General features: G+C 64.6%; 1 protein-coding gene across 16 annotated transcripts in view; it reads right to left on the bottom strand.

Annotated features, from left to right (window-relative positions):
* Positions 1-567: 567 nt before the first annotated feature.
* The window catches only part of TCF3 (transcription factor 3), a 30,253-nt gene continuing 20,048 nt past the window's right edge, over positions 568-10,772 (bottom strand). For 4 of the 16 annotated variants that reach the window (XM_038567945.1, XM_038567947.1, XM_038567946.1 and 1 more), the window contains 12 exons: positions 10,685-10,734; positions 9,671-9,773; positions 9,419-9,588; positions 9,207-9,339; positions 8,694-8,752; positions 8,514-8,592; positions 7,790-7,863; positions 7,373-7,534; positions 7,173-7,293; positions 4,019-4,154; positions 3,622-3,857; positions 568-1,348 (listed from right to left, as the gene is read on the bottom strand). In XM_038567945.1, coding sequence (XP_038423873.1) covers positions 1,206-1,348; positions 3,622-3,857; positions 4,019-4,154; positions 7,173-7,293; positions 7,373-7,534; positions 7,790-7,863; positions 8,514-8,592; positions 8,694-8,752; positions 9,207-9,339; positions 9,419-9,588; positions 9,671-9,773; positions 10,685-10,734 — 1,466 coding nt within the window. In that variant the 3' untranslated portion in view covers positions 568-1,205. Of the gene's footprint in view, positions 1,349-1,505; positions 1,733-3,621; positions 3,858-4,018; positions 4,155-7,172; positions 7,294-7,372; positions 7,535-7,789; positions 7,864-8,513; positions 8,593-8,693; positions 8,753-9,206; positions 9,340-9,418; positions 9,589-9,670; positions 9,774-10,684; positions 10,735-10,772 lie in introns of those variants that run through there. The other 12 variants (XM_038567949.1, XM_038567950.1, XM_038567948.1 and 9 more) reach the window with 12 other exon arrangements.

Here is a 10,772-nt window from a genome sequence, read left to right as displayed (position 1 = left end):
AACAGCAGGAGCTCCAGGGTCAAGGACTTTCAGTTTAAGCCTGGTGGCACGGGGAGACCAGACGGGGGGCCCCGAAGGCCCAGGTGCTGGGCCTGAGACCCCCTCCTGGTCTCGTGGGTGATCGGGTGCAAAGCCTGTGGGCTCTTTGGGTTTGGGGGCGGTCGGGGTGGGGGCTTGTGCTGGTCTTCTGCCAGAGGTGGGGACAGGGTGCCAGGGAGGCCCCCAACACCATGCTCCCGTGCCCAGGAACACACATTGGTCCCAATGAAATCCAATGTGGGGAGGTCTGTAGACCCTGGGAGAACAGCTCATGGGGAGGTGCCCAGGAACCAGAGCTGCTTCGGGGGGGGGGGGGGTGTCCTCGACAGCTCCACGCGGACACCCCACCCCTGAGGAAAATGGGGCGAGGGGTCCCCCGAGGACACCCCCCACCAGGGAAAGGCCTGCCCACCACTCACACCTGAGCGAACCCAGGACACCTCCCGACCTCTGGATAAGCAGCTAGGAGACAACATCCTCCTTCGCGTCCAGGGGCTCCCAGGGCGGGGAGACCTCAGGGTCCAGTGGGCCTTTTTAATACAACTTTTAATAATCTGGTTGATCATGAAATGCAACGCTCAAGTCTAGAAACAGCAGCAGAAATAGCAAGAGACACAAGACTTTTATACAAAAAATTTGTTGCTTACAAAACATATGCAAAAAAGCTTAAAAAAAAAAAAAAAAGAGACCAAAGGCATCCTCCTTGCTAGTTTTCTAATACATTAAAAAAAAAAAATCTTGTAACTAACGTTCTTTATTTTCCTTAAGACAAATGTCAGGCGTAGGCACGATTCACGGCGGCTCCTCAGGAACGAGCCAGTCTTGCGCAGCTTCTCCCTCCAGCGAGTGGTAGGTTTGGACTCTCCTGCGTTTTATACTTAAGGCATTTTTAAATCTTTTCTGACAAAGAGTATATCTTGCTCGCGTTCTGGTTTTGTTTAGAAACAAAACGAAACAAAACAAAACACTGCCCCTTGGGGTCTGGGCCGGGGCCGCGGTCTCAGGATCCATCAGCAAAGTCCCCAGGCGTCAAGGCGGTGAGGCCCAGGGCCGGACAGCCCCGCCCTCGGAGGCCCTGGGGTGGCGCGGGTCCGTGCTGACCGAGGACGTGCGGCGGGGACCGGCTGGGGTCCCGGGTCCCGCACGGCGCCCCTCACGTGCGCCCCTCACATGTGCCCCGCGGGGTTGTGGGCCTCGCTCAGGCCCGGGTGGGCGGCCGAAAGCACCATCTGGGGGTCTCCGACCACGCCTGACACCTTCTCCTCTTCTCGCCGCTTCAAGCAAGCCGCTTTGGGGTTCAGGTTACGCTCTGGGGGGAGGGGGAGAGCAATGTGGGAGAGGGTCCCCGCGGGGGCGGCGGGCGTGGGGGCCGTGAACAGCACGTGGAGCCGGCGCGGAGTCCCCCGCTGTCTGCGCACGGGGAGGGGCGGGGGCGCGGCGCGGGGGCACCTGGCCTGGGAGCCTACCTCGCACCTGCTGCTCCAGGCCCAGGATGACCTGCACGGCCTGCTGCAGGATGAGCAGTTTGGTCTGTGCCTTGTCCGACTTGAGGTGCATCTGGCACATGCGCCCCAGCTCCCGGAAGGCCTCGTTAATGTCCCGCACGCGCACCCGCTCCCGTGCGTTATTGGCCATGCGCCTCTCCCGGTCCCTCAGGTCTTTCTCCTCCAGGGACAGCACCTCCTCCGTACTGCTGGGTCACAGCACCGGGGCCTCTGTTAGTCATGGGCCGGGGCTCCCGCTGTGTGCGTGTGCGGGCGCATGTGTGTGCGTGTGTGTGTCTGTGACACTGTGCTCACCTGTGCTCCCAGGGCTCCTGGAGCCCGGCCCCTGGGCACTGTGCCTGCCCCTGTGCACCCCTGGGAGCCAGCTGTAGGCTACAAGGTTACGCCCAAAGGAGGCCGACGTGGGAGGGCTCCCGGGGGGGCGGAGGAGGGACCAAGGTCCCCGTGTGCGTATCTGTGCGGAGCTGCAGGGCATCCCTCGCCCCCTGCCCACTCCACACGCCCCAGGACTGGCCAGGAGGGCAGGGGAGGCCCAGCGCCCCTCCTGGGATGGTGTCCCCCGGGCAGAGCTGTCGCTGGCTGGGCTAAAGGAGTGCTAGGCCTGACCTGACGATGCGGGAGAAGAGGCAGAGACGACTTCGGCTCAGGGGGCCAAGGCCTGGCCCCCGCCCCCAACCCCCGTGCCGGCTCTGGGGGGCTCTGGGCTGGGAGCATCGGCTCCTCACTGCCGCCAACAACCCCATTTGGCCCTGGGTCGGGGAGGCTACCGGGCCCTGGTCACAGAGACTCTGGGACAGCTCAGGCACCTGCCACAAGGTCCAGACCCTGGCTTGAACCCTATGGACTGTGTAGCCACACGGCTTGGCGCAGGGGACTGCTCTGTGTCCGATCCTCGGTGGGATGGGGGCAAACTGCCATCAGGACAGCTGCACATCTGGTCTCGGGGACTGTGGAACAGTGCGGGGAAGGCCTGGTCCCGGTGCGCGCCCGAGGCTGAGGAGGGGCCGAGGCACTTGCATGTGAGCAGCTTCGGGGTGCCCTGTCCTGCTCTCGCAGCGGGGGGGCTGCTGCTGCCCCTGCCCGCCCACCCACCCCTGGGCCTGAGCGGATCCCGCCAGGTGGCGGCGGCGGCCCCCGGAGCCCAGGACAAGCGCGCAGACCAAACTGACAGGCCTGAGGCTGGTGCACCCCTTGGTCCCCTTTCGTCCCTCAAGTCCCAACTGGGGGGCTTTGGGGGAGGAAAGACCCCAAGGTCGCAGCCCTGCCATCCGGGGCTTGGGCAGCAAGTGCGAGGTAGGGAGGGGCTGCCGTGGAAGCGGAGAGGTGGATGGGCTGGGATGGGGGGAGCGCGAGAGGCAGAGAGCAGAGAGGTGGGCGCGGGGAACACGGCGGGGTGCCCACACCATCACGGAAACACGGAACCCTCAGAGCTGAGGGGACAGCAGGCCGGGTGGGCTAGGGCCCCAGCTCCGGTCCAAGCGACAGCGCTGCAGGAGAGAAAGGGTTAACGGGCGCGCAGGCAGGGGAGGCGTTAAGGAGCTGAGCTGGGGAGCCAAGTCACAGGGGGGACTTTCTGGATCCTCACCCAGCCCTGAGAAACGGGGGCGGGGGGACGAACCCCACCTGTAGATGGGGGCTGACGGGCTCAAGTGGCCCCACAAGGATGTGTCTGCTCAGAGCGACAGTGACCTTTGGCTCCAGGGCACGTGGGCTTCAGGCAGGGGACTACAGCCTTTCCCAGAAAGGAGGGCTGGGGTGGGTGGGAGTCCCTGGGGTCCAGGGATGGCGTTCAGAGCCAAGTGCCCCCGTCTGCAGAGCTAGGGGGCCAAAGAGTGTCATCTTCCCACCTGTAGAGGGGACACTGGGGCCAGGCTAGGCGGCCCAGTGGTCAGAGAGGGAACAGGGACTGTGGTGGGGGAGGTCACAGCGGGCAGGGTGGTCACTGCAGGGAGAGGCCACAGCAAGGAGGACGGTCATGGCAGGAGGGGGATAGTCACAGCAGGGGAGGCTGGCTCCAGAAAGTGGGGTGAGAGCGAGGGCGGCAGTGGCGGGGGAGGGGAGCGGCGCCCCCACTGACCTCGCACCTGCTGCTCCAGATTCAGGATGACCGACACGGCCTGGTGCAGGATGAGCAGTTTGGTCTGGGGCTTCTCACTGTTGAGGTGCAGCTGGCACATGCGCCCCAGCTCCTTAAAAGCCTCATTGATGTCTCGGACCCGCAGCCGCTCCCGCGCGTTATTGGCCACCCGGCGCTCCTTCTCCCGCTCAGCCTTCTGCTCTGGGGGGAGAAGGTCGTCCTCGTCCTCGTCCGGGCTATGGGGGGGGGGGCCCGGGGGGCCAGAGGGAGACAGTGAGGCGGGGGGGCAGGCGGGGGGCCCGCCGACAGCCTCGCGGTGTGGGCGCCGTGTGTGTGCGTGTGCGTGTGCGTGCGTCCTGACGGGCAGGGCGGGGCGGGGGCTGAGGAGGGCTGGCACCTGGTCCGGGTCCGGGGGGGCTTCAACTCCTTCTTCTCCTCCTCTGAGTTGTCGGCCACTGACGCATTCTCCTCGTCCTCCTTCTCCTCCCGTTTGATCTCACTGGCACCTGAGACGGCCCCAGCACGCCCAAGTCCTGCAACAGGCCTGGGGTCAGGGTCTGGGGCACCTCCAGGACCACTCAACAAATCTCACTTGCCCCTTAAAATGATTTCTCTTGAGAAATCCGGGCCTTCACTTGCAAAACAAACAAACAAACAAAAAAACCCAAAAAACAAAACCCACAAAACAGTAGTAAAACAGAAAACACTCCTGGAATCAAGTCCCTACCTCACGCTACACAGTCAACAATTCCAGATAAAGATCTGACAACCTTTAGAAGAAAAGTAGAAATTTTGCTGTGATTCAGAAGTCTGGACTATTTTCTAAAACACTAAATGGGCTGTTTTCAGAGGAAGAAACAAACTGATTAATTAAGAATTTTTGACTACCAGGATACCACCAAGAAAATAATACACCACAAGAAAGAAAACACTGGTCTTGTATAAACAAGTGAAGGACTGATCTTCACAATATGTAAAAAGCTCCTACAAATCAGTAAGAAAAACAGGAAAATAGTGAAAGTTCCCAAGCAGTCGATTCATAGAAAAGGAGGCAGATATGACCCCGTGGAAATCTGTTTATGCCCAGAAAGTAGGAAATGCAAATTGGGATCCAGTAAGTCAGTGAGTTGGTGAAACAGCAGGGCCCAACAACCTGAAGTCCTGCCCGTGGAAGGGAAGTTGGCACAGCCAGTTTGGGAATGCCTGGCATCATCTGGAGAAGGTGGATACACATGTACCCCCAAACCCCACAACCTGGAATCGCACCGGAGAAGCTCAAGCACATGCACCAGGAGACACATTCCAGAAAGCACCCGGCACAAACGTAGAGTTGGAAACAACCTAAGGCTCCACATCTGGGCCTGGGCCCACCCCCTCAGCCACCAGCAGCAAGAGGGTCCTCACCCCGAGGTGAAACGCACCAGCCGACGCCACTTCTACAGAAGCCCTTTGTTTTTGTTTTGTTTTTTTTTTTAAAGATTTTTATTTATCTATTCACTAGAAACAGAGAGAGAGGCAGAGACCCAGGCAGAGGGAGAAGCAGGCTCCACGCAGGGAGCCCAACGTGGGACTCAGTCCCGGGTCTCCAGGATCACACCTCGGGCGGAAAGCGGCACTAAACCGCTAAACCGCTGAGCTGCCCGGGCCGCCCTACAGAAGCCCTTTGAAAGTGATGCTGAACTCTACACTGTGATAATAATGTCGGACCAGGAATGGGGCCTGGGCTTGGCAACAGATGACCCGGAATGACAGGGGAGGACAGAGGGGAGGGGAGGACAGGGGAGGGAAGAGGAGGGGAGGGGAGAGGAGTGAAGTGGAAGGGAAAGAAGGGGAGGGGAGTGGAAGGGAGGGGAAGGGAATGGAGAAGAGGGGAGGATAAAGGAGGAGAGGAGAGGGGAGAGGAGTGGAAGGAAGGAAGGAGAGGGGAGGGGGGCAGCCCGGGTGGCTCAGCGGTTTAGCGCCGCCTTCAGCCCAGGGCCTGATCCTGATCCTGGAGACTGGGAATCGAGTCCTACATCCGGCCCTGCAAGAAGCCTGCTTCTCCCTCTGCCTGTGTCTCTGCCTCTATGTGTGTTTGTGTGTGTGTGTGTGTGTGTGTGATAAATAAATAAAATCTTAACAAAAAAAAAAAGGAAGGAGAGGGGAGGGAATGGAGAGGGAGGAAAGGGAGTAGAAAGGAGGGGAGAGGAGGGGAGAGGATGGGAGGAAAAGGGAGGAGAGGAGACGGGAGAGGAGGGGAGAGGGCAGGGGAGAGGAGGGGAGGGCAAGGGAGGAGGAGAACCTGCGGTAAGAGGTTCAGGTCAGGGAACCCTGGCCCCATAAAGGGACACAGGGCATCCCGGGCAGCGTGAGGGGTCAAGGAGCAGGCCTGCCCCCACCCCGAGCTCCCCAGGGGTGACGCCTGTGGTGGCCGGAGGTGCCCCAGAAGAGACCCTGGGTGCAGACCAATGCTGGTGTCAAACTCAGGCTGGTGCTGAGCGGGTGGGGGGTCCTGAGCAGGACGGAGAACCTGTGGGAGCATCTGGGGGCTCCGGACACTGGGCAGCATACACATGCCTGCAGGGAGGCCCCAAGCCATCCCCCGCCGCGGCCATCAGCGTCTGCACCCCCGGCCCCACTGACACGAGCGCAGCCCCAGCCCCGAGCCCCCGCGGACCTGTCCCCACCTCATCCCTCCAGCCCTGTGCAAAGTGCCATCACCCGCTTGGGTCTTTTCCCCGTAAAATTTGTGCCCATGCGACCGGCCCCCACCTCAGGAGCCTGGCGAGCCTGCCCGGGGTCCCAGCTCTGAGCCCTGCCGTGTGCCCTGGACGCCCGGGCCTCGCCCTGAACCCCAGACCCGAATCCACCTGCACGGACTCTGTGCCTGCAGAACAGGACTCAACCCGCCGCTTCTGGTGCCCGCATCACCCGGCTCCCCGGTCTCCCCGTGGCTCCCAGAGGGCGCCTGTAGGCCTGGCAGGTCCCTGTTCTGCCCGCGGCCCTCCAAGGCACCCAGGTCCTCCCCTGTCCCCAGGACCCCATGTGACCTGCCCTGTCACCTCCCTGACGTCACCATCTCTCTCCATTTCCCTCACCCAACGTAGGGCCCTCACTCCTCCTCCAGCATCTGGGACGTGGTCCTGTCCCAGGGCCTTTGCACATGCTTCACTCAAGAGCCTGTCTGCTCCTCCCCAGCCCTGCCCAAATGTCACGATCTTGCCCCCCAACCATCTTTACACCTACGAACACCCCCACAGCCCTCCCCATTCCCCCCAGCACCCCTCCTTACGTAGTCCACTGCTGGCCACCCCCAGGGGCAAGCTTTTTCCTTCCCCGTTTCCTGCCCACTGCCTACAGAAGCGCCAAGCGCACAGTGGATGCTGAGTGGAGAACACTTCAGTGGTGAGGCCGGGCTCTGGCTCCTTCAGGAAGGAACCACCGGGCTGAGCTGACCCCTCAAGGGCCCCCACCCAGCACCTGGCACAGGGCAGCCCCGGCCGGGCCTGCACGGGGTCAGGGTACAGGTGACCCCCGGGCCAGCTGCCCCCCAGCCTCGCGCCGAGGCTTACCACTGTAGGAGTCTGGTGGCCGGGTGAGGTCAGGCAGGGCGCCGGGCTGGCTGGGAAGGCCGACGTGGTTGTGCAAGAGGCCGCTGGCCGAGAGGGCGTCATCCGAGTGGCCGCCTCCCACCTGCGGACGGGTGAGCAGGTGCGTGGTCAGGGCCGGCTGGCCGTCACCCCCGCCTGGCCCGGCCGCAGGCAGCACTCACCAGGCCAGTGTGTCGCCCGGCCAGCGGCAAGACGGGGCCAGTGAAGCTGGGGGCCAGCGCTCCGTGGCCAGGGAGCAGCCCATGCACGTCCGCCGCAGCGCCCACCGCGTGGCTGCGCAGCACGTGGATGGCCTCATCCAGGTGGTCTTCCATCTTGTTCTGCTGCGGGCCAAGGGGGCGGGAGGCGGTCAGGGTGTGGGCCGTGGGTCCCCAAGGCCACGGTCACGGCTTCAACCTCACACCCAACGAGTACCCATCAAGGGGCAACTGCCCGTGAGCTCCGCCCGCCCCCTCCCCAGGCATGCTGTCCCTGGGCCCACACGTACCCCATACCTCGTGGCCCAGACCGCACCCTGGGCGCAGGCCCCCACCAGGGACCGCCCCCACCCAGCCCTGGAACCGGGGCAGGAAGCTCACCAGGCTGTGGAGACCCCCGTCATAGCTGGGCGATAAGGCACCGGGGGCTCCTGGTCGGGGCCACTGCGACGTCCCTGCAGGGGAGGGGGCGAGTCAACAGGGCCTCTGAGGCTGGCAGGGGGCGCGCAAGGGGCCTTGATGCCTAGGCCCGCCACACGGGGGCGCCCCTGCCCGCAGGGCCCCTGGGCTCAGCCCTGCCCAGGCCAGCCAGTTAGGGGAGCCCCGGGGAATCGGGCTCCCACGGCCACGACCCACACCCACCTCCCGGGGAAGGCAGCCCAGCGGCACAGCGGTAGGTGTCCCAGAGGCCCGCCTGCCCTACCAGCGGTGCGGCCAGCGCAGGGCACAGGTTCACCCCAGGGGCCCCGCATGGCTCAGGGAGGGGCCAGGATTCCTGCCCACGGGGTTCCTAGTAAAACCACCTGGCCTTCCAGAAACTTCCCCATGAGCTGATCCCCAGGTAGATGGTCTCGGGGATAGGAGAACCTTGGCCCCTTTGGCAGAACTCAAGGCAGGGCACGCCGTTGGTGCCGACTATATACGGGCTGGACAGATGCCAACGTGTCTGTGCTCCGGAGTCCTGTTAGGCTGGCTCCTGGCCTCTATGTCCTGCCCCTGCTGGATCCCACAAGCCCGGGGACGGCTAGTCCACCCAGCTCTCCACCCACCCAGGGCCGCAGGCACCAGATGTAGCCCCTGCCCCTCCCCAGCACCCCACACAGACCTGCTAGGCCCTGGGGGGAGCCCACGGGGGTCGAGGGACTGGAGGAGAAGTTATTGCTTGAGTGATCCGGGGAGTAGATCTGCAACAGGGAGGAGGCAGGGCCACCAGACAGGTGGTCAGGGGCCAGCCTCCTGGGCTCACCAGCCTAGCCACCCTGCCAGCCCCAGTCCCACGCCTCACCGAGGCCAACGCCTTCCCGAGGGCATCCCCAGAGCTGCCGGCAGTTGTCCCGCGGGAGCCTGGGAGGTAGAGAGAGGTGAAGCCCAACCTCAGGGACGTGGCGTCCCAGCAGCCCGGCCCAGCTGGCGGGCAGCTCCTGAGCTCAGCTGGGTAACGGCCTGGGGTCCTGCCTCCTGCCTCCACGGAGGCTCCAGTGACAGGCAGGCGGCAGGACCCGGGAGCGACTTCCCTTGGAGCCCCCGAGCCAGGGACCCCAGCAAATCGCCTTCTGTCCCTGTGACTCCAATGGTGGGAGCGTGGCTCTGGGAGCCCCTCCCTGCCCAGATGCGAAGTGGGGACCCAATCTTCAGAGGACCATTTACAAACATCACAGGTACGGCCTGAGGAAGCCGGGCTGGTGTGTAGGGCAGGCCCAGGGGAGGAAGGGCACACGTGACAAGGCCCGACGCCTGCACCCTGCCAGGGGTCCAGCCCGGGGGCTGCATCTGGAAGTGGGGTTAAGGGGGCCAGTACCCATGAGGCCGTCGGCCCCGCTGACGGGGGGCGTGTGGCTGGAGACACTGGCGTAGGCGGCTGCGGGGCCCGAGGAGAAGGTGGACACTGCCGGGAGCCCGCCGTTCACCTCTGCTCCGTGTAGCTGGTAGCCCTGCGGGTGGGGACGGGGTCACAGGGGCCCGACAGGGCGCTGCCCACACGCCCACCCCCGCCCCCTCACACGGGCCTACCATGCGCTCGTGCTGGTGCAGGCTGCCGAACCCTCCGCTGCTGCCACTACCCACGGAGCTGCCACCAGCTGGCGGGAGGGGCAGGGGCGATGAGCCCCCACCCAGCATGGGGCCAAAGCCCGCCTGGCCCGAGGGACTCCAGAGCTCGGCCGAAGGGTGTAGGCTGCCATCTGTGGGGGCAGACGGTGAGGTGGGCGGGGGGCAGAGGTACCCGGAGCCCTGCCCCAACCATCTCCGGGGACCCCCACGAACCTGCCATGTAGAAGGGGGTGGGATAGGCGCTGCCAGGGGTCTTGGCGGACGGGTAGGCAGCCGTGTCCCTGCCGTAGTCATCACCTGAGCTGGAGGGGTACACCTGCCGGCAGGCCCATGAGGTCAGGAGGGGGCTGGGAGGGACCGGCCCCTGCCCCCAGGCCTGCCCTCCACGCGGTCCTCTGCTGCTCTAACACATCCCCTGCGCCAGCACGGGAGGCTCTGGTGGCAGCGGCTCTCCCGCCCGCGCTCCAGCCCTGGGCCTCCTCGATCCATCAGAGCCGCGCTGTGACGCTGCAGCCCTTCCCTCTGCCCCGGGTCCTGGGACCCCCAGCAGCCTGGACGCGGGGCCCCACGTTCACACTGTGCCCTGGCTGCCCCAGACCAGCAGGGAGTTTCCAGGATCCCGCCAACCGGGGCTGGCACGGCCTGGAGCTGAGGCCGGCGGGGAGTGCCTGGCCTGGTGCTAGAGCAGGACGGGGTGGGTGCGGGGGGTCCGGTCAGGCTCAGACAGGGAGAGCAGGGAGTCAACGGGATCCCGAACCAGATCTTCAGAGCCTGACCGGCACCACCAGCTGCAGAGCAGAGCGCCCACCTGACTGACTCTGGGCTGACTGCAATCCGGGTCACGCACGGGGCTGTGCCTGGCGTGGGGGCTCCGGGTCCTGGAGGCCAGCGGAGCCAGGCGGAGCGGTGGCCAAGCCGGGGACCCTAGCAGACCGCCTTCTCTCCCCATGACCCAACCTTGGGACCCAGTGCCATGCACTGGGGCTGACACCCTGCCAGGGGCCAGGCAGCGGGGCAGGGATGCGGGGAGAGGTGGGGACCCCGTTCCCGAGGTGCTTGGCCACCAGTAACATCCCGCTCTCCTACAGCAGGACTGTGAGCTGGACCGAGGAGGAACTTCCCAGGGGCCCTTGGAGCCGCAGCCCTGGGGCAGAAGTCACCCCCAGCGGAGAGGCCCCCAAGCCCACGCCCCTGGCCTGCGGGACCCCACTGCGGCCCACCACTCACCGAGGACGGGAGACCGGGCGGCACCTTCCGGACCTTCTTGGGCTGCGTGTCTGTCGGGGCCAGAGGAGCGGTGAGATGGGCGAGGCTG

The sequence above is a fragment of the Canis lupus genome, chromosome 20 (assembly GCF_011100685.1).
Source record: "Canis lupus familiaris isolate Mischka breed German Shepherd chromosome 20, alternate assembly UU_Cfam_GSD_1.0, whole genome shotgun sequence".
NCBI lineage: Eukaryota > Metazoa > Chordata > Mammalia > Carnivora > Canidae > Canis > Canis lupus.
This window is presented reverse-complemented; position numbering and strand designations above follow the sequence as displayed.